At 48.0% G+C, this 27277-nt stretch overlaps 2 protein-coding genes across 3 annotated transcripts in view; one reads left to right on the plus strand and one right to left on the minus strand.

Annotated features, from left to right (window-relative positions):
• TIMP3 (TIMP metallopeptidase inhibitor 3) overlaps nt 1–4295 on the plus strand; it is a 48528-nt gene extending 44233 nt beyond the window's left edge. The window contains exon 5 of the mRNA XM_040985169.1: nt 551–4295. Coding sequence (XP_040841103.1) covers nt 551–748 — 198 coding nt within the window. The 3' untranslated portion in view covers nt 749–4295. The remainder of the gene's footprint in view (nt 1–550) is intronic.
• Nucleotides 1–27277, minus strand: part of SYN3 (synapsin III) — a 364967-nt gene that overhangs the window by 258170 nt on the left and 79520 nt on the right. For both annotated transcript variants that reach the window (XM_040985146.1, XM_040985156.1), the window contains 2 exons: nt 9048–9204; nt 6085–6174 (listed from right to left, as the gene is read on the minus strand). In XM_040985146.1, the coding sequence (XP_040841080.1) occupies nt 6085–6174; nt 9048–9204 (247 nt within the window). The remainder of the gene's footprint in view (nt 1–6084; nt 6175–9047; nt 9205–27277) is intronic.

The raw sequence follows: 27277 nt of genomic DNA on the forward strand, positions 1-27277 counted from the left end.
GGAAGCTGGCCCAGCACTGCCAAGGCCAGATGCTGTTCAGGCTGCTCTTCAGCCAGTCCCAACCCCTTGTGCCTGAGCAGCAGTGCAGAGCATTGCTGCGGTGGGAGGTTGCTGAGCTTCAAGGCGGGTCTGCCTGGGTTTCCTTGCAGAGGGATCCCTATATTTCCCAGATGAAGAAAAAGACCAGCTAGAACATGCCCTGGGTCACACACTCACTGAGGCTGCTTTCCGACCCAGGGCAACTGGGCCCCCAGAATGTATGCGGAGACCCTTTCCCTGACCTCTCCCTGTTTCCAGTTGAGAGGGAAAGACTCTCCCATGTTGAATTCCACTGCTCATGGGCTGCACCCTCTTACTCCTTCTGCAAGAAGGGAGAGATAAAACTGATGAGTTCAAGGGGAATAACCTAGAGGCAGGATGCTGGGTACACAGCAGGTACTCAGTAAGCAGAAGCTGGTGTGATGGATATTTCCATCCTTGCAAAGGGGCTGATGTGCCCGGAGGCCACAGTGGCAACATCCCTTAGTGTCTGGCTGTGATCTAATTGCAGATCAAGTCCTGCTACTACCTGCCCTGCTTCGTGACCTCCAAGAACGAATGCCTCTGGACCGACATGCTCTCCAACTTCGGCTACCCCGGCTATCAGTCCAAACACTACACCTGCATCCGGCAGAAGGGTGGATACTGCAGCTGGTACCGAGGCTGGGCCCCCCCAGACAAAAGTATCATCAACGCCACCGACCCCTGAGCACCAGGCCCCGCCCCACCTCACATCCCTCCCTTCCCGCTGAGCTGCCCTCAGACACTAACTCTTCCCGGATGATGACAACGAAATTAGTGCCTGCTTTCTTGCAAATTTAGCACTTGGAACACTTAAAAGACAAATCTATACTGTCGTATGGGATCGATTTTGGAACTCGTCTCCTGGCTCTACCCTATCTCTTCTTTTAGGTTTCGACCTCACCCACATCCACCTGGGAATTCCTGGTACCATGCCAGCGTATGCCTCTTCTTCTTGATAATATAATCTATATTTTTTTAGGAAAACAAAAATCGAAAAACTATCCCATTTGGGCATTGTAATCCCTACTGCTCTTCCTTCTTTCCCCACCTCACCATCTCCTGCTGTCTCCTTTTTCTCCCTGCCCCATGCCCTTCCCCTCTACCCCTGCAGAAAAAGGACACAAAGAAGTTTCTGGAAGGAAGGCACCTGTTTTAGGGTCAGATAGGGTTGAAGTGTGTGGAAGACTTCACACACCAATGACATGCTCCGACATGTTCCAACCTGTGTCTGTCTGCACCTAAGAGCTCATGAGTGAATGAGCAAGGGAGGGCAGGAAGAGACTTTGAGAAAGGGAGAGAGGATGCAGACACACAGACATATACAGAACTGCCCCCTGCCTGGCAATGCTTGGGTTGACCAGATGTTTGAGTCTGAAGCAAGAAGTCAGGCCTGAATGATAGCACTTTTCCAATTGAAGACTTAAACATCTGCCTGAGGTCAGGAGGTAGTGCTCCGGCCTCTTAAAAGGGCTCGAGTGGAAAGCCGGAGAGAAATGGTTTTGCTCTCCCCACCTCCCACGAGAGTTCCTCCTGGAAATCTCTTGGGTGACCATGGCTGGGCATGTGCCTTCATGTGAATTGGAGAAAAACCACACACTAGCCACAGTTATAGCCCAGTAGTTTTGGGTAGAGAATACTATTTCCAAAGTAGTATTTAGTTCACCTAGGGGATGTGTTCATATACACATCTTGGCATATATACCCATAGGGGAAATAAGCTAATTTTTTTACAGGACACAGAATTCTGTTCAAAGCTGTTGAACGCACCAATAGTTTGATCTCATTGTTGCCTGTGGGAAGGAAATTACATTCCGAGTTGACTTAAAAAAAATGATCACCCATTTTGCCCCCATTCCTGGGGTCCTCTGACCTCTGCTTTTCTTCTGCTTCATATTTGGGGCTTTCCTTTCTGAGAGTGTGGGCTGGAGGCCTGGGTACAGGAGCGAGAGCTGCAGAGTGGCTCGATGGCCACCCGCTGCCCTGCCCCAGCCCACTGAGGGGAAGATGCCACCTCCCGAGGTCTGACCTTAGGAACTTAGACTTGGGGGAGTCACCTGGGAAGGCTGACTCTTGCAAGCAGCTGTAGAGGGCTTTTGTTGTGTTCTTTGAAATAAAACTATAATATAAATTCAACTATGAAACAAGATTATTTTAAGTTTTAGTGTTGAAAGTAAGATGCCAAGCTTAGGTGATAATGTGTATTTTGCAGAGGTGGGGATGGTAGGATGGGGGACATTTAACATGATTGCCCTCTGTTTCTCTCTTCAGATTGCGATTATTTATCCTCTCTTAGCATTTGTATCTTCAGTTCATTCCACTTTAGGAAACAGCTGCCAATGGAAACAGGAGCAAATAAAAGTAGACAACAGGTTGTAGTGTTTTGTGTGCGCGCACACACACACACAGACAGACAGACAGACACACACACACACACATGCCCAGACAGGGTGCTTGGCTAAAACACATACTGGGAAGACTGGTGCAGGTGTTGGATTTCCTTGAGATTGATTTTTTTTTTCACCCTGTACACTTCCCCTTGTGTGGATGCCAGTTAGCAGGGTAGAAATGGGACGCCCAACCCTCGCCGGGGGGGGGGGCGGGGACCAGTGTCAATTGGTCACTAGACTGGTTTTTTTTTTAAGGGCAAATCCCTAGACTTTGTGCTTCCACCCTAAAGTCTGACCCAACCCACACAAGTGGACACCAGCATCTCCCACGTGAGGCACTTGGTTGGGCTCAGTCCTATAGTCCCCTACTGTGATCACCCCACTGTCAAGGGACCTGGGTTAAGGCCTAAGCAGGGGGCGCCTGAAGCTCTCAAATGGAGGACCCACAGCCCCATCTGCTAGGCTCCCTGGTCAGGGAGAACCTGGGCAAAGAAAGGTCTTTTGCAAAGCGATTGTGTCAGAGGGCGGTTTTTGAGCTTTCTATAAGCTATAGCTTTGTTTATTTCACCTGTTCACTTACTGTATAATTTAAAGTCATTTATGTAGCTGAGAAGACACTTCTGTATTTCAATCATATTGTGAATGTGTTATTTTGCTAAATCTTGTGTCATGTGTAGGCTGTAATATGTGTACATTGTGTTTAAGAGAAAAAACAAAAAACAATGAAACCCACATGCCACCATTTTCCTGAATCAAATTCTACAGTGGACTGGAGAGTAGAACACTTCTACTGGGCAGGCAGCTAGACTGGCAAACCGATGGGATGAGAAGGAAGCAGTGACAGATTCTTGCAGTCCCTGCTTATCAAAATGACTCTTGGAAGGAGACAGAAAAAAATGCAGCAAATACCTTCGTGTGCTTGCTTCAGGTCAAGTGGCCCTGGAGAGCTTGCTTCACTCCCAACCCCCTAGTTCCCTTTCCCCAGCAAAGTGGAAAGTCATGATTTCCCCCCAAAACTCCAGGGCCCACTTCTCTTAAACAAGTTCTTGCTCCTTCTTCTGGACATCTATTTTGCCTACCAGCCAATCAAGGTCATCCCAGGTCCAAGTTCTTGCCTCTAAGTGAGCACTGCCATCTGGACATGAAAGGTAACAGCACTAGGGACTTCTGTCCTTCATGCTTGCCCAATTCCAGACCTGCCATGTGCAGCCACAAGCATCCTTGTTTATGCCACAGACCTTGGAGAATTAACTGGTTTGCAACAGCTGTCTAGGAGCTCATTTGACCCCCTATGAGACAATACCCTTTCCTATCCCATCCCTTCCTCTTTGTCTTGTGTAAGACAATTGACAATGTGGATGACCCCAAGATGGTACCCATACTCCTGGATAGCTAAATATCTGACCGGAGTTTTGTTTTGTTTTGTTTTTTTTAGAAACATCAAACAATCTAAAGGCAAAAGCCAAAACAAAATAGGGAGGTACTGAGGCAGTAGATATTAACAACTTCCACATTGGCTCTTTAGAGATAAGAGGAAAAGAACTTAGGAAATGGTTCCTGCTTTGGGGTAAGGTCATCCTTGATTGTTCTAATCTCCCACCATTCTTTTTGGCCAGTCTACTGTCCTGAAACCCAGAAGTGATGGAGAGAAACCAACCAGAGAAAACCCTGTCTGGAAGGAATGTATTTGTTGCTAAATTTTGTAGCGCTGTTTACAGTTTTCCTCCATGTTATTTATGAATTTTATATTCCGTGAATGTATATTGTCTTATAATGTTGCATAATGTTCACTTTTTATAGTGTGTCCTTTATTCTAAACAGTAAATTGGTTTTATTTCTATCACACACCTGCTGTCTCATGATTTCTTGTGTCCTGTCACTGGGGGGTTATTATATATTAGAAACACCGGGGAGTCCTGAAAGCCTGTTGTGCCTGTCCCAACTCCAGGCCTGTATTGAACCATTTCTATAGCTCCTGGTCCTTACCATGGGCAGGAGGGTTTTAGATTCCCCTCCAGTTACTAGTCCAGCCTTAACTTCACCCCTGACTGCTGCCTGGGTCTTCCCTGGTTCCGCTGGATCTGGATCAACGTCTGTGGGTAGCTCAAGTATGCCCAGGTTGAGGCCTTAATGTAGCTATGCTTGTTCCATTCCCAATCTGGTGCAGGTACAAGGAGAGGAAGAACCTGTAAATAGCCATTCCCCCCTGTCAATTGCCTGCTTGAAATTCCAACTGCCTGGCCTGGTTGAGAATTCCAGGAACTCATGAAACCCCATGACAGCTGGAAAGCCCCTCCCAGGGCTTATAGCTGGACTTAAGACCTGTAACAGATGGAGCTGGCTGCAGACCCCTCACCCAACTTTCATGCCACCCTCCACAAGGTTCCGCATTATAACTTTCACCTCTATTGAACAGCTTCTCCACTCTACCATATGTCCGGGACAGTGCCTTGCACACATGAGCGTCGGTAATCTCAACAACCACACGAGTTTGTTCCACTATCATTTCCAGTTAAGGAAGCCAAGACTCAGAGATGAAGTCATTGCTCCAGACACAGTCAATGGATACAATGCTGAATTTTCCCCTGCTACATTCACACTTTGTTGAATATGCCAAGTCACATATGAATCCTTAGCCCAGCTGCCAATACACCCTGGATTCTGTGACTCTCATTGGATCAGATACACAGGAAAACCTCTGCCTGCTTACACTGCTTCCTACCTGGAATTTGCCATCCAACAAGCAGGGCGGTCCAGTTTAGCAGAATGAACTCAGGAGTCTACAAACAGATCACAGTCCCTGGCCAGGAAGATGGGATACCCTGGGGACTTATCCCATGCCCAAAGGATCATATTTCCCAATCATATATCATGCCAATCATAGGGTCATGACCCTGCATTCCAATGTTCAGTTTAAGGAGACCACCAACCACACAAGCAGGCATATCATGGGCTTTTCCCAGCTGTCCAGAACTCTTCCACCCAGTTTTTTTCCAGCTATGGATGGAAAACTCTCCATCTCATTCCAATGGATATTAGTCTCTCCCAGGAAAGTGCCCTCCAAACAAGACACTGCACACAGTGTACTCTGAGCTAAGTCCCAACCACTTCCCAGAGACAATTTCCAGGTATATTCACGAGTTGGACAACCAGGATCACAATCAATCTTCTACAATCAACAATCAGTGCAAACACCAATACAATAATCAACAATCTATGCAAATACAAAAACATCATTACTTTTCATTCTTTCTTTTAAAACCAGAGTTGGAACCATGTCCCACACAGGACTCAAGTGAAACAATACCCCACCTCAAACAAATTTTTCACCTCTGTCATTGACCTTCGGCTCCGCCATGCTACTTAAAGTTGTTCCCTGATTTGCTGAAAACTGCCAGGATCCCAAGAATTGTGAGGTCTGACTCTTGTCATTCTTTCTGCCTGAATTTCCCCTGGAGAGATGACTCTTCCTTGAGGAAAGTCAGGTATTGCCACAGGACTTATGGCTCTTTCTTAGGAGCCCAGGTGGTCAGGGAGTGGCCCCTCAGCCCATCCCCCCCTGTCCAAAGGGGAGATGGGCATCACTGTCTGCACTGGTTTACATCATGATAATAGAGTGAAAACTGGCACTCACCATTGGCTTATGATTGGGAAAAAACGTTTGCTCCACCAGCGGGAATTTCTCAGGGCCCAGGGAGTGAAAGATCTTAATGAGCTGAGAGAACTAGGACAGAAATGGGGAGAACATGAATTAGTCAATCACTGCTACCTGCTACTTGATCCCAACTTGGACCCACCATTTCTGAGCTGGGCTTGTATCACGGTTCCTGCCTACAGGACAGAGGCCAGATTCCTTGGCTGGACATCCACCTTCTCCCTCATTCAGCTACAGCTACCCCTCCATTCCTGGTCAAGATCTAGTGAGGAGGCAGAACACAGGGCTCTGCTGACCAGGATCAAATGAACACTAACTCTGGGCTTGGCACAACTGGCTGACAGTCCAGCTGTTCCTCTGCTTCTGCCTGCCTTTTTAGCGAGGCAACACTGCCAAGGAAGGTGCAGACTCCAACTCCAGCCTTCCTGGACTTTCCTGCCCCTACCCAACTGCACACTGTGGGAAGTTGTTCATTTGTAAATCGGAGAGCATGAGAGAGACCTTCTTGGAGGGCTGGCTGTTGGAAGGCACGTGGTGGGGGCAGAGCCCAGTCCACAGGAGCACTTACACATGAGGCAGTATTACCATTTATGAACCCATCTTTCCTTTTACAGCTCCTCATTTCCAACACTTGAAAGTCCCATCCCTTCCCATTGTGCTCCTCCTGCTTCCATGCTTTCTTGTTTGCTCACTGGTCAGCTCTCATCTCCAGAGCTACAGGATGAATTCCATCACCCCACAGCACCCTGTGGGGCCCACTTGGTGCCTGGCATTGCATTTGCATATTGTTCTGCTTTGTGTTAGGACGAGAAAATATCCAAGAGAAGCTAACTTCAACATGGGAAAGGTTTACTCTGGTTCATGGCTTGGAAAGACTGAAATCGGACCATCCCATCGGTGTTGTGGCATCTGGTGACAGAACAGTGGATGTCAATGATGGGACACTTGCACAAAGAGGATCACATGATGAGCTCAGAAGCAGGGTGTGGCTGGCCTCCACTTGGCTTTCATAATCAACTCTCTTGTCAGAACTGCCTTCCAAGTGAACAGCCCAATGACTTAAGGACCTCCCTTGAGACCCATATCTAAACCCCATGATGGAATTAATTTTCCACTGTCTTAGTGTCATCATCTTATGACTTTGGAGTTTAAGTGTCTATATGGTATCAGGAGCCCAGTCTTATTTAAATCATAATAGCTTGATCATGAATGTGCCAGGCCAGCTTGAGAGAAGATGGGCTGCAGTACAGTGTCCAGATACCAATGTTTTGCTTGGGGTAGGATGGCACGTGGAGTCTGGGGACCTGGAAAGGTGATGAAGTAGTGAGTCAGAAAGACTTTCTGGAACAGAAGATTTAAGAAGGAGGAAGGGCACCAGATGTTCAGGGAGATAATTGAGTGAAGGAGAGCCTCAGCGGTTGCCATGGTTGTGGCCCCAAGGGCAGAGGACAGTGCCAGAGGAGGACAGTGCCAAGGGCCTGGCAGCCCTAATCAGGGGGACTAGAATTCACCCAGAAGAAGGAAAGGAATACAAGCAGTAGAGAGTAAGTTAGGTTCTGATCCAGAGGGGGAAAAAATAAGCTGCAATTTGTGGTTGACCTTGGATGCCTGTGGTCGGAAGGAGGGGCAGGTCACATATCTGATGGGGGGGCGACTCCCAGTCGAGATCATAGAGAGAATGCCAACTTGGGAATTTTCAGCATCAGCCTATGCTGGGTGTGCAAAGTTCTGAAAGTGAACCTACAGGTATAGTTTCACCTGGGGTTAATCTGGAGGGTTTGTGAGACATTAAGAAAGTTGGGAAATGATCTGTTGGCTGAGTTCCTCACAGCACACACAAGGAAACAGGTCCAGAGAGGTACAGTGATGCCACAAACAGCATATGAGATTTGGAGAGACCCAGCTCCACCAATACTGGTAGCCATGAAGGTCTAGCTGAGAATTCAAAAAGTTCATGGAACATAGCACTAAAACGTAAATATATTTTAATGGAAAGCAACTGTTGAAATCCACACACATGAAGAGTCGCCAAAAAGTTCAAGGGAATGTGCATGATGAAAAAAAAAAACTATGCTTGGATTTCAACTTTTTTTCCGCCAGAATAAATTCATTTTTTAAATTCCAATTTTTCCTAGAAACTTTTTGAAGGACTCTCACACAGATCAGCAACAGCTGCTCATCAGGGTGTCGGAGAAGCTTGCCAATGTGTATATCCAGTCCTGTATAGACAGTACATAGTGAGGGTCCCAGCTACCATCACTACAGCTATATGTAAAAGCAAGGCGGGCAGGGCAGTACTGTTTAGGACATTTTTCTAAGGGCAGGACTTGAAATCTTCAATGTCACAGATCAAAATGCTCTGTAGGGTAGCACAAGAAGAAGATCGGGGCCTTGGCAGTAGTGGTAAGCATTACCCATATCTATTGGACGGATGCAAGCAATCTTGCAAAAACTCCTGCAGGCCAATTCTGCATAGACTTGTTTCAGGTACCAGGGACCTTAAGAACTGTCACTGCTAACTGACTGGATTTTGCACTGCAGCACTTTACCCATAATAACTCCTCACCCTGCCACATCGCTTTCCCAATAAGAAAGCTCCATTCACAGAGGCCAAGGGGATTGCCCAAGCCATGTACTGTTCATAGTAAGTGCTCAATAAATGCTACTTGTTGCTAACAACAATGATGACAGAATGATAGAACAATGGTAGCGTGTTAGTGAAAACGATAAGGGACCTCATATGACTATTTTATGTTATATCGTATTACCATAATGTACTATTGCCTACTGTCGTTATATAACATTAAATATTTTGTATGATCATAACAATACTGGCTCATTTGTTGGACAATTCCCCAAGAAATATCTAGGAACCAAGTTATTTTTACTATTGTTTACATAAGATTCATTTGAGGACTATCTCCCCTTTGCCTGTCACTTACCACCCAGGGCTTGCTGCAGAAGTTGTAGACGGAGTAGAGGGAGTTGACGGCAGGCAGCCCTCCATACTGCAGGCCGATGACCAGGCTGCGATAATCTTCACCTAGAGCCATGCTGTAGGCATGCTGGCGGACCAGGATGAAGTCTGGCTTGAAGGATCTGCCAAGAGAGGGGTTGAGAGCAGTGTCACAATATGGTTTTGTCAATGGACCGGTAGGGTAGCCACCATGTACTTGTGCAGCATTGGACAGGCATGCCTGCGAGGAGCTCTCAGCAAAGAGCTCTCTGCTAGAGACTGGGAGCAGTGTGAAGGAGGAGGGTCAGAGGCAAACATAGCCGCCAACCACAAAGTGTGGACCCAAAACATATACTTCCCTATGCTTGCTTTTCAGCCTGTTTTCTAAATTCTTGACAAGGAACATCTAATTCATTTGCAATCCTGAAAAAAAAATGCATGGAGCAACTCCATGGATTGACTGAGATGCATCATCCTAATAGATGTGTGAGAACGACCATGCAGGTACGGCTTTGGGTATTGTCACCATGAACTCCCATTATACAGATGGGCACCCAAGGCTCAGATTGATTCCTTGGCACAGAGGAAGGGCAGTGACAGCTCCACAGGGTCTCACAGAGCTGCCTTTTCATCACCAAAGAGCCTAGCGTCTTTCCCTAAGGTGTTAAACAATGCATTTTGCCTGTCTTTCAAGTGGCCACCTCTGGGAAGTGGTCAGAATGTCATTGTGATGGTTGCGTGGCTGAGCCTCTCTGAACACATGAGCCTGTTGAAGGTATGCTAAGACTCTTAAGGGACAGCAGGAGTATGGTTACCTCCTGGGTAATGATGTTTTCGTCACTTGGGGGCTTAACACATTGCCCTCCTCTTGGTGATGATGTTGGTGTAAACAAACCCTCAATTGCACAGTTATTAAAAAAATATTTTTTTGTAAAGTTGCTTAGTTTTTCCCTGAAAGTCAGTTACAGAGCAGGAGAAGGAGGGAGACAGAGCGGGAGAGGGAGGGAGGGAGGGATGGAGAGAGAGAGAGAGGGAGAGAGAGAGGGAGAGAATGAATTTTCCATTCACTGGTCCATTCCCCAAATTGCTGCAATGGGGAGTGAGTAGGCTCAAAGTCCTCTGCTACTTTCCCAGGCCATTAGCAGGAAGCTGGATTGGAAGCTGGAGCAGTTGGGGCTAGAAATGGGAGGACTAGACCGCTATGCCACTGTGTCAGCTCTGTGCAGCTAGTCTTACAAGGCACAGCACATACAATTACACATAGCACATAAACAAGGACTGTATTTTTTTTTATGATTAGCTTGAAGAACCATCCTTCTATTTATAAAAGGTTTAGTATGAGACAGTGTGCTGTGCTATGCTATGCTATAGCTGGTGTTTGACACCTCTGAATCACGTTGAGAGGGCCTGTTGAGGGCTGGTGTTGTGCAGTGGGTTAAGCCATGGCCTGTGACACAGGGATGCCATATGAGTGCTGGCTACAGTCCCAGGTACTCCACTTCTAATCCAACTCATCCCTGCTAATGTGCCTGGGAAAACAGCAGAGGATGGCCTAAGTAGTACTCAGGCCCCCATGTGGGAGAACAGGATGGAGTTCCCAGCGCCTGGTCTTTGCCTGGCCCAGCCCTGACTGTGATGGCCACTTGGGAGTGAACCAGTGGCTGGAATATCTCTGTTTCTGCCCCTGTCCCTCCCCCTTTCATTCTTGTTAATTAATTCAATAACATTTTAGAGGAATTCATGTGCAGTGATTGATCTAGATCCCCTAGGTTTGTAGACATCAACTCTCACATTTATACAAGATGAAATCTGCTAAGTTGCATTGCTCTTTAATATACTGCATTATTGATGCATGACTATATCTCCCCATTGCATACCAAAGAATACAGAATCTCTGAGGAGTTATCATGTTCCCTAAATCACAAAGCTGGGGAGCAAGACAGCCACCCTGGAAATTAGGTCTTCCAGCTCCAAGTCCATGTGCCTGTCGCTCCACCACGTGGCTGCAGGCCCATTCACACTGCTGCTGTTCAAACTATTTCTGGGCTCCCATCTTCAAAGCCACATGGAAAAATCCACCCCATTATAGGCCTGAGGTTTTCACTCAAATGGGCATAACTAATTGATTTCACTCATCTAGGGTCAGACACTGCATATCTTCAGCGTGATTCAAAGGCAAATAAATTAACTCTCAAAGGCAAGGGATTTATCTCAACTGATGACAGAGGAAAATGTGCTGCAGGCACAGAGACTAGTCCAGCCACTCTGAACCTGAGCCTCGTCGGGCACCCGGTGCCTGATACCACAACGGCAAGGGAGGAAAAATGGGTAGAAGGAATGGCTGATGGATGAGGACACCATCTCTCTTCTCACTGTTACAGGAAATGGCTTGTGTTTTCCTGAGTAAGCTGCAATGTGTCGCAAGGGGGTAACTTGGACTGTGGCATCCTCTTCACACAGATGGTTGAAGGTGAATTTGGACAGACAAATGATCATGTGCTTAGGGCTAGGTAAGAATCTTGGGATTTGAGTGAGTGGGATGGAAGAAGGAAGGGTTTGAGGGCCTAGGTGTGTTTCTAATGGACCTGGGGAGCAACCATGTCAATGTAACCATTTGCATGTTTGCATTGTTTTGTAAGTAGTGCATGCTTATGACACAGAGACAAAATAACAACAGTGCTTGGAACATACAAAGAAGTAAACAGAAAACTTCATAATGTTTGAATGCAGAGAAATGTATATTTTGCCCCCCTGAACTGTTTTGATGGATTTGATCCTTGACATCACGCTATTATGATTTTGTCCTCTTCTACGTTCTATTATAGTGCAAGCATTTCCCTTCATTCCCTTGAATGTCTTAGATGAAATAGCCCAAGGTTTAAACAAAAGATTACTGATTACATGCACGCACCCACAGAGGCAACGGGGTGGACATTGGCTAAAGGGGAGATACCCCTTTTCTTGTGGACTTACTGAGGAGAACTAGGCCTCTTGGCCACAGCATCAGGGAGATAACATGTGGCCTTCATAACTCCAGGGCTGCTTTACAAGGTAACTGACAAGCTTGGCATTTATGGAGATATGTTAGCACCGCCAAGGAGCTTTAAATCCCAGCAAGTTCAAGTTTGGCTCTCATGGCCTCTTAAGAATCTCAGATCCAGTGTGTGAAAGACGAGCACTTTCCATATGTGATCCATCTGGGCAAAGCAGACATATGCTATAGTTTAAATCCTGTCATTTATGGCTACCCAGAATGCATGGGGCCCTGCCTGGAAGTCTGAGGTCTGAGAGGTTTGCAACGAACACGTGGATATTGGTGATGTGAGCCAGGCGACCCTCCAAACTCAGGGCTCTGGGTTTTCCATCCAGTCAGGGCACGGCCAAATTCCGCTTGTCATCCTATGACCCATATTGCAAGAGTCTGGGGACAACTCAGCCAAAAGTGTCTTGCAGGTCCAGGTGAACGAAACAAGTAATTTTGACGGAAGTGAGAATCTAGCTGGAACCAGACATGATCACAGCCAAGACAATGGTGCATGCACATGTGGCCAAAAATGAACCCCAAAAGAACATTCCCCCAATTTTTCTGCTAATATCTCTGCCCTAGGAGGACCTTGAGGCTTATCACCAAGGCATGTGTTGTATACCTAAGAACACTTCAGAATGGCACCTCCATGAGCTTGTTCTCGCCCTCACATACAATGTCAAAAACTTACCCTGATGTAGCTTCAGTCCCCTAAGAAAGAAGATGACCACCTCCACCTGCTCGGGGAACCACAGCTTAGGGGATGATTCCTTGTGATCTCCTTATGTGGTGCAAACATACTAGTTTGTGGGACCATGACTTCTAGTGGAGGCTTTGGTTTCTACTCACTCCGAAGTAGACTCTGCCCTTGGGTGAGGAAAAACCCAGACTTCCAGGAACTGGTTTCCAGCAGGGACAAAGCCAAATGTATTGGTGGAAGCTGAGGATCCTCCTGTGCCTGGGACATGACACTTGCCACCTGAGAGATACTGGGTGTCAAGCACGAAGGACCTGCCCAGTGAACAGACAAGGGAGTGAGGCAAAGAATGGCAGCATCGTGACAGGTGCTAGGGTGGCTCAGAGTGTTGTGCACATGGCCTGGTGGCAATTAAGGATGAAGGTATGAAAGACCTGCATCTTGGGAGAAAAGGCAGGGATCGGAGGATGATGCAAGCAGAGAGAATGGCGCCTGCTACTAAATGGATGGTCCCTTCTGTGGGGATGCTATAGATGATGCTGTGTTGTGGCGTGTTTTCTCAGTGTGTTATTTTGTTTGTTTGAAATGGTCTGAGGTAATCTCTGCAATCGGAGATCCAATTTTCTCTAGAAAGTCGAAGGAGAGAGATCTGATGTTACATGACCCCATTAGAATCCCTCCCTGGGTGTCCCATGGAACTCTGAGCATGAGAAGTGGCCTGTGGGCTGAGCTGGCACTGTTGGAGATAGTTGTCTTGCTGCAGGATGGGTCCATCTGTAGCAGAGCTGTTGGCTGGGGAGACACACAGAAGGAGCCCAGAGCCTGATTCCAGAACCATCTTTTATATGTTGAATTATGTGAACCCTTGAGCCATATTCCCCTCCATCCCCTCAACCCTCCCCCACTCCCACCCCCTACAGCCACCTTTTTTTTGTGCCTGCTCTGATTTGATCTGTGTCCAAGCCCAAGTCTGTGGCTTGGGCTGCTATGGGGGAGGAAGGGACAAGGTTTGCACTTGGTCTACGATTGCAGTGCAGGCTTACCCCAATGACATGCTGGATGAGGTTCCAGAACAGTTAAGTCAAGACACTGATAATGCAATAAAGTGGAAACACAACGTTCTTTGTTTCCCCAGGGCTTAGAAACATGATGTTTACATTATATTGTGGTCTAAAAGTGTCCAATAAAAAGAACTTGAACATGCATCTCATCCATCTTCCTCCACACTTCAACCTTCCCCACACCAATCAGAAGCCCACATGAATATGCATTCCTCTCAACTACGGATGAATATTTAAGAAATTATTGTCATATGACAACTAATATGAATATTAATAAAATTATCACAAAGACTCCAATACCACTATTATGTCTCCAAAATATATACCTGAATTTTCTTGTGAAGAAGTGCAACTTGAGCTGTTGGAAAAATGGCACCTACAGACCTGCTGGGCCTGTGGTTGCCCCAAGTTTTCAACATGTAAAACTAATTAAATACAAACCTGTAATATCTGGGTTGCATACCAACCCAGAGTAGAGTACAATAAAACAAGGATTGCCTATGTAAAATATGCTGAGGCAGCAGCAAAAAGTAAGGCTGGGTAACATATTCCAGGTACCTCTATGTTAGGTCCTTCCTGCCTCATCTCCATCATCCCCCAAGGCCCAAGTTGGAGTCTTCCCTGCCTGGGCAAGATCTCTTCCATTCCCTCCCAAGCTGGCACATCCTGGTGGTAGGCTTGCCTGAGGTTCTGCTGCAGGTTTGTGCTGTTGTAATTGTGAGCTTTCAAGTCAACAGGAGCTGTTATTTGGGTGTCTGATCCCAGGTCTTTCTCAGAAGTGGCTGGCAGCCTCAAGAGGAAACCCAGACTACTGTATAATTAAATGGGAAAGATATGATAAAGTAGCAAAGGTGCTTTTGTGAATCCTCCAGGCAGCATCAAGAGGAGCCCAAAGCAGAGTGACATCAGAGAAGTGTCAACGCACTCAAAGATGCATAAACCTGGAGTGGCCAGGATAGATCTTAGCGGGCTTTTCCTGGGGTCGAAGTTCATGAGCATTACTTCTCTTAGATGCCTGCCTGCTTCTTGGTAATCATACCTTGCTCCCCTAGAGCCGAGATGGCAAAGGCGGTGATGTTGCCGATTACAACCACATGCTGGCCTGCCACACCCAAGCCCTGGATCCTTCCGGGTGTTCTGACAGCCATGTATACCAGCAGCAAGAAGTCAGGGTCTTTCTGCACTCTGCATTCCCTGGCCCCCAAGTCTATTCCATTCTGAAAAGTTAATTTTGGGTACCAAAGTGGAAAAAGGGTGGTTAAGGAAGCCGGGCAAAGCAGCCGGAGTGGGCAGAGGAGTTCCAAAGCTCTTAGAGTGACTGTGCAAACGGCTCAGGACAGCGCTGCAGGGCTACACCAGAGGCAGTGTGTGTGTGCTCTGTGCAGAGATGGCTTGAACTGGCCGTATGGAAGGACTTTGGGAATTAGTGATGCTTGCTGCCAGCCTGGGACTGCTAGCAATGAGTCCAGGCTGAAAAGAAATCAGGTGGCAACTACCCAAGACTTTGGCGAGCAGCAGACAACAGGATGTTGTGTAGGAAAGCTTGGGGGTGGCGGAGCACCCAGCAGCTGCCAGCTGTAAGCCGTGGGGAAGGGGCCCAGAGGGGATGATGGACAGCCGGACTCTCTGATGAATCCTGGGGCCCTCTCTCTACAGGACTAGGGGTTAATAAAGAACAGACCTGCCTTGCTGGAGGAAGTTGCTTCCTGTACTCTCTTCTCAGTCTCACAAGCTCCAGCCCTTGAGTCTGGCCCCTTTCCTCCCTTTCACTCCAGAGAACAAGCCCTTAACATTGTGTCCTTGCTCAGTGTTCTTTCCCCATCCCCATGGGCACCCACATGTTACAACTTGAGCTGTATTCACCAAATAGGTTTGCTGAACTCCTGAGGCCCATGCACATGGCCTTTTATGGAACAAGGGGCTCGGCCAACACTATCAAGCTGAGATCATGCTGGGGGTACAGTGGACCCTACCCCAATGCCTTTAAGGACACAAGAGCTGACTACCCTGTGACAAAGGACCCAGGGACTAAAGTGTCCACAATACAAGGGCTACTAGGGATTGCTGACAGTCATCTGAACCAGTGAGGGGCAAGGGAAGCTATTCCCCCTGAGCCTTTGAATTCAGATATACAGCCTCTAGAACAGGAGAAAGCATTTCCATGGACATCCCCCAGCCTGAATACCTCTGTGATACCTGCCTTTACAGACTAATTCGCGGGACACTGCAATATCACCCCTTTGTAGCAGCTTTCAGGCCTAGCTGGTTTCCTGGGGGTCTTACGTAGACCCATCAGCAGCTCCATTCCCCACTTCCTCCAAACAACAGCCTTTTTTGGTCAGCCATAACAAAACATTACAGGCTGGGCGGCTTAAGGACAAAAGAGGTTTGGTCCTCACAGTTGTAAAGATCAAGAGCAGGAGGCTCTGAGGGTGGGAGTTCTCTTGCTGGCTCACACATGGCATCCACTGTAGGTAGGGTGACACAGCCCCTCCCTCCAGGAGAGCTCTACACTCAAGCCCTGACTGCTTCCAACAGCATCATGTTGGGGTTTAGATTTCCATGTGAAGTTTAGGGGGCTCAAACTTTCAGACCGCAGAAAACTCCCACTTGTCACATAAGAAAAGCTTTCATTCATGCTTGAAAATGAATCAGCAGTTAACTAATTCATATCCAACTAAAACAGCAATGAAACCAAGAAAGCAATAAAGGCATGGCAAATTGTTTGGGTGGATGTTCGTCCAAAGGTCAACCTGCTTGTTTGAACAGAGGGATGGGAAATGGGATTATTGTCTTCTGGTGTTGTCCGCGTTTTTTTTTTTTTTAAAGCACAGAGCATTTTTGCAATCAGGAAAAAACAGTAATGTTAGCTTTGTTCTGGAAAAAATGACAAATGTAACAATGATGTAACATCACGGAAAATGCTTCCAGTACAATCTCACATGGTGTAAAAACAATAGAGGAAAACCTGTTTTATGACTAAAGCCCTGGGAGAATGATGGGCCTGGAGGGAGGAATGGAAAACCATTCATCTGTTAAGGTGGTGGCAGGTGATTACTCTGCATATAAAAATTCCCACACTTTGTGGTTGGAGCACTAACCAAAATTTTCAGCTGAGAGGCAAGCACAGATAAAAGAAATGTCCCTTCCACTTGGCCTTTCGGCCACAGCTTGTCATTTCCTTGCTTCCTTCCCGTGACCTGCTCCATAGCAGTCCATGTCTGCCAATCTCAGCTCCCAGGTTCCCATCTCTATGGCCCTCTACTCCTGGCTGGAAGTCCCCTTTGTGTTCAAGCAAATGGCACTAAAGTCACATCTTAGTGCTAGCTCCACTGGCTGCTTCTGCATCCTCACCTTCCCCAGTTTCTAATTATAGCTGAGAACTCTGAAGCCCTAGCCCTAGTCCTCTGCAACTCTGCCATTCTTCAGAAGTCAGAAAGAAAACCCTAGAATAGAGACACTGAGCAGTTCAGGAACTTGCCATAGGTTCCACAGCAACTTGGGGTAATACCATGGAGCCCACTGGACTGAAGCCAGGACCTCCAACCTTGGCATGGCAGATGGGGGATTGCTAAACTCCATGTGCTGAGGGGTTGTCCAAAGGATTGTAAAATGCTAAGAGCATGCTTCATGTCTAGCTTCTGCCACAGTAGCACTCCCAGGCCATATGTGACAGCCAAGGACCCTGGGTGGCTAACCCTGTTGAAGAGTCTGACTCATCCATGGCGGCCTTGGCAGCACGGTCCCTGTCCCCTGCTCCTTGTAACCCTATCTCTTCCTTCTCTCAAAAACATCCTCTAGCCAGTCTTCTCAGCTGTATTCCCTGCCTCCTTGCCTACATCACCATCTCCCTCCCCAAGGCTCCCACCCAAGGTCTAGCATCTGCTTCTTTGCTCCATGGAATTGGTTCCATCTCAGATTCTTTCCCTCACCACCCCTACCAAGCGCTCACAGGCAATAACAAAAGTGACTTACATTATAGAGCATATTCTCTGGGCCTGACACAAGTGTTACTTTCAAGTATGCTTTTTTTTTTTTAAGATACACTAATTCAGAAAATCTTCCACCAACTGGTTCACTCTCCAATTCTCCAAAGGGCTGTAGCAGCCAGGAGCCAGGAGCTTTTCGTGGGTCTTCTATGTGAGTAAAGGGGCCTAAGCACTTGGAGCATCTGCTGTTTCCCCAGGACATTAGTAAGGAGCTGGATCGGAAGTAAAGCAGCTGAGACTTGAACTGGTGCCCATTTAGGATGCTGGGGCTGCAGGCAGTGGCTTAACCTACTCTACCGCAGAGTCAGCCCATAATTATGCTACTTTTAATCCTTAAGACGAGCCTACCAGAGACACTATGCACAATCCCATTGTTCAAGTAAATGAGGCAAAGCAAGATGAGGCACTTGGGGAAGGAACTTCCCTTGAGATTCAAGCACAGGCTTGGAGTTTCATAGATGATGTGCATCAGCTGAGCCTGTCCCCAACATACACCTGTCATTCTCATGTCCCACTCACTGTGCCTGGACCCCAAGTTATGTACGTGTCCCAGAGTGGAACTCCTGACTTCTGTTAAAGGGTCCTCCACACTCCCAGACCTCAGGTCTTTCCCTCTCCAGGTAGGGAGCCACCAGAATTCCAGAGTCTTCCCTTCAGAAGTATGCAGGGTGGCCCATCCACACTCCCCAATCCATATTTTCACTCATTTTTTTTTCTCCCATTGTCACATGCCTGAGACACCACCACAAACCCTGAGTTCCTAAGCCCCTGATTGCATGCTCTCTGTAGAATAGCCCAAGGTCCATCTTCTGTGTTCTGGCTGCCAAGGGACTGCCCCACTTCTGCCTCAGGGGATTCCCAAGCAAGATGTTCACAGGGCCCAGGCAGGTAACACCAGGCAGGGGAAGTTGGCCTGGGCTGCTCTGGCACCTTTGGCAGTCTCTTCTTTCTCAATTCTCCATATTATATGCATGAAATGGTCTCAATTTCCACAATGCCTTCTGTCCATTTTTGGACATATGCATTCCTCTTAGTGCATCTTGCACTTCCCCACTGCTGACAGTGGCTGGATTGTGTGAAATGCACTGCTTTAGCACAGGAGGGCACAACCTCCACTGTTCACAGCACTTAGCATGGGCCTCTGTGGGGTGGGCACTGACAAATGCCAAGATGTGGACCTGGCCCGAGCTCTACTCATTATGGCTGGGGAGGAACACGGACCCTGTGTGACCCTGGTGATGCCCCTAAGAAAGCCCAAGTCTGGATATTCAGAGGACATTCTCAAACTTAAAGATTGACAATTCACTCTTTGTCCATTAGAGCTGCTAGCACAAAGCACCTTAGACCAGGCAGCTTCTAAGCCAGAAGCCAGAAGAAGCTCACGTGAGCCAGAAGCTCACGGTCCAGCACCAGTAGATGCAGTGACCAGCGAGGGCCAGTCAGGTCACAGTGGTGCCTTCTCCTTACATCCCTGTGTGGTGCAAGGGGCAAGGAAGTTCTCTGAAGGATGCTATTTGCACTGGCCTCCTCCCAAAAGCCTCAGCTCCTGATGTCCCATCTTAGAATTAGTACTTGACACAGGGATTTGGGGGGCCCACACAGACTTTCAGAACCCCCGCCATTTAGGATAGGCATATGTGTTTGTGACTCCTTCCTGGAGTCATTTGGCATATATTAAGCATACAGTGGACACCTGGGGAATCCATAGGGAAGTGGATCCATGAGGGGAATGTGTCAGTGTCCCGTGCATCTGAAGCCAACAGTTACCAGCAAGGGCAAAATAACACAAGGAGTGACAGAAGTGAGAATCTTGTCCAATCCCAGCTCTACCTTCGGTGAGTCTGTGTTGAGCTCCAAGGTAGGAGGAGAGTTGGGCTAAATGACGCCAGAGCGCCCTTCCTGGGATAACTGGTTCTGATTCTAGAATGTGAGCCAAGGCTTCCAGCTCCTTATCAACGGCTGTCCTATCTCTGCATCTGAGCTCCCATGTTACATTCTGTCACATGGTCTGACCTGCAGCACCCATGCTGCCCAGGCTTGAGAACACGCTGCGAAGCTTTTCAACGTTACCTTACAGAATACTCACCCTGAAGCCCTAGGAAGTGGCTGCTTCTCTCAGGCTGGTTCTGCTGAAGTGGATCCCAACAGAGAAATTTGGAGGGCAGCTTCACAGCGTGAGAGAAGCAGCTGAGGAAGGAGAAGCAGCCCGTGGGGGAGGTTGTCCAGGGTAAATGTTGGCCTAGGCCTGAGCCATGTCCAAGTGACAAGCAGTTGCTGACTCCCCTGCAAGTAGGTGGAAGCTTGGCCTCGTGGCTGTCTCAGGGATGCAATTAACATCAGAATGAGGTGATGGGGAAGGCCCTGGGGACAATGTGACCATGACCCTCATGGGGCCAGTGCACTGGCAGGCAGAGAAGATTTGAGTGGAGAACCCTCAGTATCTCCACAGCACTCCCATGAGCTCATTGTGCAGACAGAGAACACAGAGACCTGTGTGGTTAAACACATTCTCAACAACTCCTAATCTCGTTGGGCAGGGATCTGATAAAGCATTTACGGTATCCTGTGATCTCCACATCCTGGATCAGGGTGGCTGGCTTGAGTCCTGGCTTCTTTGCTTCTGATCCAGCTTCCTGCTAAGGTGCACTTTGGGAAGCAGCAGGTGGTGGCTCAAGTGCTTGCCATCCCTGTCATCGACGTGGAAGACCTGGATTGAGTTCTGGGCTCCTGGCTTTGACCTGGTCCAGCCCTGGCTGCTGCGGGGGTTTTGGTGAATGTACCAGCACACGGGACGTCTCTGTTTCCCTCTGCATCTCACATAAAGTGAACATTAAATAAACAACTAGTAATCACAGAGGTCAGTACTGTCAGGTGCAAGCCTCATCTCCCATAAAGAGGCTTCCACCCCCAGAAGGGCAGGGCCATTTCTGGGGCCTCTGATTTTCTCAGCACCCAGCCCAGTGGTTCAGAGGGATGTGCTGGGGATGGCCAAGCTGGTGGGGCTGCCACTCTCTAGTCTCTGGGGAGACAGAAGGGTTCGCTCTCACCCAGGCAGAGCTCTGGGGCAGCTCCCCCCTCCGACAGCTGCCTGGGCCCATGAGCTGTCAGCAGCCTGCTCGGCCCTGGGTGGGCCTCCTGCCAGGCTGCCGCTGTACAGGGAAGAGGTACATTATTCATCAGGGAGATAAGGCAGCTGATGAGAGACGGGCCGGAGCAGCTGTTCCTCTGCAGCGGCTGGAACGGATGTGGGAGGGGCTGAGGCGGGAGTGGGGGAGCCCATTCTGAGATAAAAAATGATGGCAGTGCCGGGGGGTGACAGCAAAGTAGTACAAATCCAGGCAGGGCGCTCACACATGGAGACCCTCGGTCTGTTCCCCCCCCCCCCGATGAGGTCTGATAAACCTCATGTGTGCTCTGCTGGGGCTTGCTTATCAGTTCATTCAGCAGGATGCGTCCACGTGGTAGGAGGATGCTGACTTTCCAGAAAAGACCATGATGCCAAGGTGGCTGCTGTGCACAGATGCAGGGGCCCAGAGAGGCCCAGGGTCCAGTGTGGGTCAAGGATCTAAATGGCGCACATCTGGTCTCCAGGCTTTGAGGTGGCACGGGCCTCGTGAGTTAAGCTCCTTCCCACCGCTGTCCTCGGCCTCCCTCCGCCTCTCAGAGTGAAGTCCACTCATGACGGCATTTCCCAGGCTGAGGAACAAGAGTGAGTGAGGCTTCTCTACTGTACACCTTGGATTTTAGAGGGAACCATTCAAAGGGACCCCGAGAGCTTCCTGGCAGAGGGGAGAGGGCCGAGAGTCCTGAGCTCTCACGTTGTACTCACATTCTTCTTGATGCCAGTCAACTTCCTCCTACCACCCTAGAGGGTCTCAGATGCCGGAGCATGCCCTGTGCCTTGTGGTAGATTCTGCCACCCTTCCTGTCTGGCTAAAGTATACTCTTTGTTAGTGGGCAGCATAGGGGGAGTGATACACAGAGGTCCTTATAAGTATCAATGAAGGAGGTGGGCATTTGGTACAATGGCAAAGGCATCACTTGGGACATCCCGTATCAGAGTCCTGGTTTCAGTCCCAGTTCTGCTTCCTCCCGGCTTCCTGCTAATGCACACCCCAGCAAACAGCAGGGGAGGATTCAAGGACTTGGGTCCCTGCCCTACACTTGTGGGAGACTCAGATGGAATTCCTGGTTCCTGACTCTTGACGTTGGCCTGGCTTGGCTCTAGGCGTTGTGGGCATTTAGGGAGTGAGCCAGAAGATTGGTCCCTCTCTCTCTTCATCTTTTGATAATTTTTTTTTCAAACATTAAAACGCAACAAAATGTTAAGATTTGACAAAGTCAGTTATGAACCAAAGAGAACTGTAGTCCGTGCTTAGCAGCACTAGGCACTTGTTTTAAGAGCTTTTCTTGCATTCTGCCAGTTGCCCTTTGAGGCAGGTGCTGTATGTGTGTGCTCAAACTAGACCAAGGGACTGGTGATTTGGCACATATAGTTTAAGATGGCACTTGCCAATTCAAATCCCATCTGTACCACTTCCAATCCAGGTTCCTACTAATGTACTTAGGAAGGCAAAAATGATGGTCCAAGAACTTGGGTCTCTGATACCCACGTGGGAAGCCAGGATGGAGTTTCTGGCTCCTACCGTTAGTATGGCCAGATCTGCTTGTTGTGACCATTTGAGGAATGAATCACTGCATGGAAGATATTTTCCTCTCTGCCACTCAGACTGCCAAATCAATCGATCGACCAATCAATCAACCAACTAACTAAACAGAAAAGGCTAAGTAACCTCTCCAATATCACAGGCAACCTGGCTCCAGAATGAGAATTCCTCAGTCTGTCACCGTGTGTGTGTGTGTGTGTGTGTGTGTGTGTGTGTGTGTGTGTGTGTGTGTGTATGTGTGGTGTGTCTTTCTTTGTGCTTGAAATAGTTCAGATTTTTTAAAATTATTTATGTTTTGGGCCTAATGCAGCAGCCTAGTGGTTAAATCCTCACCCTGCATGTGTAGGAAGCCATGTGGGTGCCAGTTCATATCCTAGCTCCTCTACTTCTCATCCTGCTCCCTGCTTGTGGCCTGGGAAAGCAGTAGAGGACAGTCCAAAGCCTTGGGACCCTGCACCTGCGTGGGAGGCCCAGGGGAAGTTCCTGGCTCCTGGTTTTGGATTGGCTTAGCTATGACTGTTGGGGCCACTTAGGGATTGAGCCAGCAGACAGAAGATCTTTGTCTCTGTCTCTCCTCCTCTCTGTAAATCTGCCTTTCCAGTAAAAATAAATAAATCTTTATACCTGCATTTCTAGGGTCTGGTCAGTGTTTAGGGTGCTCAGCAAAACCATTCCAGGGAGCTCCCCAGGGGCCCCGCAGGCAAAGACCGAGCAGTTCTGGTAAGAGGCTGTGGAGGGTGCAGGCAACTGCCCTCCTTCCCAGAGACATATGGCAATAATTTTTAGAAGCATCACCCGGAGCAGCTTTGCAGCATAAACACTTCCAGCTGCACCCTCAACTGTGGACAAGAGCTTCTTAGACAGGATGTGGCTGCTTCCAGCTTACCTTGCATGGCCATCACACAAGCAGAAGGCAGCAGCGGCAGCTTTGGAACAAGCCATCTGGGTTTTACCCATTGTGTCTGGGGCTGTGACTCTTGGCCAGGGTTGGTAGTCAACAGGTCAAGCATCTTCAATGCCAAGTCATTCTCCACCTTGGCTGCACATTGGAATCTTCTGGGGGAGCTCTTCAACCATTCACACCTAGTCCTACCCACTCTTCACCTACACCCAGATGTTCGGATACAAGTGGTGTGAGGTGGGCTTGGGGTAGATCTCCAGTCAACTGCAATACACAACCACAGCTGGGAATTCCCACCTGGTGCTCTTTGCAAAGAACAGCAGCCAAGAGAACTGTGGCAGTATTCAGTGCAGACTGGGGAGCATCCTATGTGACAGACACTGAGAGGAAAGAATGAGTTTAGGACCCCCCATTCCATGGAAGCAGTAAGTTGTGAAAGGAAATCATTGAGCCGGTTTGGATGTGTACAGAACAAAAAGCTCAGACCACACCCAGGACACAGAAACTGTGAGCTAATATGTCTTGTTCTACGGTTTCACATTCCTGCCATCCAGGAGAGTTCATGTTGTTCCACATCTTTGCCAACCGTTTGCACCATATTACTATTTTTGTTTACGTTTTAGTTATTTAGTTTTATTTGAAAGGCAGAGAGACATAGAGGTCGAAAGGCAAAGTTTGACCCCATCTATTGATTCACTCTGCAAACACCTGCAGCAGCCAGGAGTGGCCCAGGAAGAGGCTAGAAGCTCAGATTCAATCCAGGTGCCCCATATGGCTGGCAGGGACCCAACAATGGGCATTCCCGCCCCCCCCTCCCAGGGTGTATGTCAGCAGGAAGCTAGAACCAGGAGTGGAGCTGGGACCGGAATGCATGGCCACCAGAAGTGGCACTTTAACTCCTACATCAAGTCTTTTTAATTTACTATCCCTTTAAGTCTTCTTAATTTACTATCTCTTTACAGTTTTTATTTCCCTTTTCTGGTGATGAACACTCTTGATATCATTTCATGTACTTACTGGCTGTTTTTCCATATACCGCCTTCTGGCAGGTGCCTATTTCAATCTACAGATATTGCCATCCACAGGGCTATTTTAAGCATGGTGTATGTAACATGAGTGGCATGTAACAGACACTAAATAAAACAGAACTGTTATGTTTGATGTTATTTTTAAGGTCACTTAGAGATACTGTTTATGATTCTATAAAGGGCCTGTAAAATCGACTTTTAGAATCTGTTCTAACTCAGCATCCTAAAGGTGAGAGGAGAGGGAAGTGGTTCAATGACAAAGGGAGCGAGTCATGCCTACAATAGCATCCCAGGGTCAAACCGGAAGACTTCATAGGGATGGGGCACCAGGACAACCAGACAGTGAGGTGGAAGTCTGAGCTGGGAGCCTCAAGGTGGGCTAAGTGCTGAGACCCCCAGCTCGGCCAGACCTGGCATCCCAAAGGGTGCGCAACACCTCTATTTAAAGCAGCCGAGATCTCAAGCATTTTATTGCAATCTGAAGTCGGCTGTGTCTATGTCAGGGCTGCAGTCACTGGCGTGGGAGCGGGGGTCACAGCTAAGCACGTGCGAGGGGACATCGTAGGAATCTTGGAACCGGTCTCTATCAGAGAAGCTAAAATTAGCACAGCTCCCTTCTCACTGCTGCCCTGGTCCCAACTCCAATTACCCACCTTTGCCCTGTGCCCCCTCCCTTGGTCCCAGATACCCTTACTTCAAAGGGACTCCCGGGAGCTGGCTTTCCAGAGCTGGCAAGCTCAGAGGGGAGTATGACAAACTGCTCAGGGTCCAGAATTCTGCCCCCAAAGGAAAAAATAATAAGTGAATTCTATAGGGATTTTTCTGCTAATAAATACGACAATGTGTTTATTCAAAGGAAAAATAGCAAAGTCTGCAGACCAGGAGGGTAAAGAAAGGATAAGCACCAAAATTCGAAGGTCGTGGTCACAGATTAATGCATTTCCTCCCATGCTTCAATAAGTAAGCAAACCCAGAAACGGATATATTTCTAAGTAAAATGGAATCACACATAGGTATCAGTTTGTAATCTTTTTTTTTTTCACTTACTGTTTTCGAAAGTACATGCATGCCAACATAGAGGCATCTAGAATTTTTATTATCTAGCTTTTCATAGGTGGTGGGAATTTACAAGAGATTCAGCTGAGCCCAGCACTCTGATCACTGCTCATCTACATGAGGAAAGGTGTGTCGGCTCTGCATGATCAGGGCTCCCTCATCTACATGACAGGAGTGTCTGCTATGCATGATCAGGGCTTAGGTATTCACACCACTCCTTGAATACACTCTGAGCAGTGGCTGCACCAGATCTTGGGGACGTGGAAGAGATACACGTCTCCCTGTGTGGTGCTCACTGAGTCCTGAAAGAGACTCACGCAGTCACATCAAGGGAAAAGACAGAGCTGACACAGGAGCCTAAAGGGGAAAGCTTGCATTGGTTGGGAACAGTTTCCTTTGAGAAGAGAATCCTTCAATAGCATCTTAAAAATGAGTGAGAATTAGGAAAATGAGTAGAACTAGGAAAAGATTGGAAATCTTGCAATTCCCATGAGGGAAAGCCTGTGCAGGCTGCTGACAGCGATGTGAGCATAAGCAGGTGTAGACAGATCATTTTTACTTGAGTTGGGTGAGGTCCGAGTGAACCCCACTGGTCTACTCTTTCATGCCGGGTCTTCTCTTGGCTTGGATGCTCTTTCTTGTTTTGCCTGCCTGGCAATGCTCATGTATGCTCCCAGACTCAGCATAACATCTTTTTTCCTGGTAAAAATAATAATAGTAACAACAACAACAACAATAATAATAATAAAGCCTCTTTGAGGCGGCAGGTGAGCTAGCCTGGCCATCTACATCACTGCATATACTTCTGTCTCCTGGCTTCTTGCCCCTAGTGAAACGCATTTGCCTTACTCCTCAGGTGTCACCAGGCTATAAGCTCACCAAAAGCAATGATGACACCTTCTTTTCTTGCAACACTGGCACATTTATTACTGTGATGGTCACACGGTAGGTGCTCAGCAAGTGTCTGCTTTAGTGGGCAGTCTTAGTTTAGAGCGATCTAGACCCTGGTCCCTGTGGCTGGCTCATCTGTGTAGCCAGTGAGAGTGGACCCCAGGACCAAGGCTTCTGTTCTCGCACACACTTTATTGACAGCAAGCAGTGGGGGAATCACTGCTGAGAAACAGGAAACAGGACCACCTTGGAACCAGGGCTTCAGTCGCCAAATTAGAAACTGGCACGTACGATGTCCTTCTTTTTTTTGTATCTGTTACAGAAAGAAGCAAACAGCTCAGGGTCCTAACTTCGACTTTGCTATTACTGACTCTTCAACTGCATAAGAGACTGTGATGAATGCTGTTGGTTGCCTAATCCAACAACTCAACCTGCTGCCACTTTGTCTCTTGATTGTAGAGGACAGTAACACAGACACTGACTTCTCCCAAGCTCTCTCAAAGCTAGCGACTTCCTTTTGCCCAGCGAGGCAGAAGTCGAGATCTAGTGATCTCCAGGTACGGTCTCACGTTCCCCCAAACAGAAGCAGCATGAGGAGGGAGGAGTGACCAGGCACTAGCCCTGCTTCTTCCAGCACTGGAAACCAGGTTGGGACAGTATGATGCTTATATCAACGTGTCAGCTTGACTGGTCCATGGCCGTGCGGTGCCCAGATGAGCATCTTGCTGGCTGAGATGAACACTGAAAGCGTGGTCTGAGGAAAGGAGATTGCTGGCTGTGTCCTTTCAGGGACCAAACAGAATAAAAGACTCCAAGGGAGAAGTTACTCTCACCATCTGATTGTCTTCAAGTTGAGTTCTCAGTCTCCTTCCACTTTGGCCTCAGACTCACACCGGAAGTT

The sequence above is a fragment of the Ochotona curzoniae genome, unplaced genomic scaffold (genome assembly GCF_017591425.1).
Source record: "Ochotona curzoniae isolate NIBS_2020 unplaced genomic scaffold, NIBS_Ocur_1.0 contig_1014, whole genome shotgun sequence".
Taxonomy (NCBI): Eukaryota; Metazoa; Chordata; class Mammalia; order Lagomorpha; family Ochotonidae; genus Ochotona; species Ochotona curzoniae.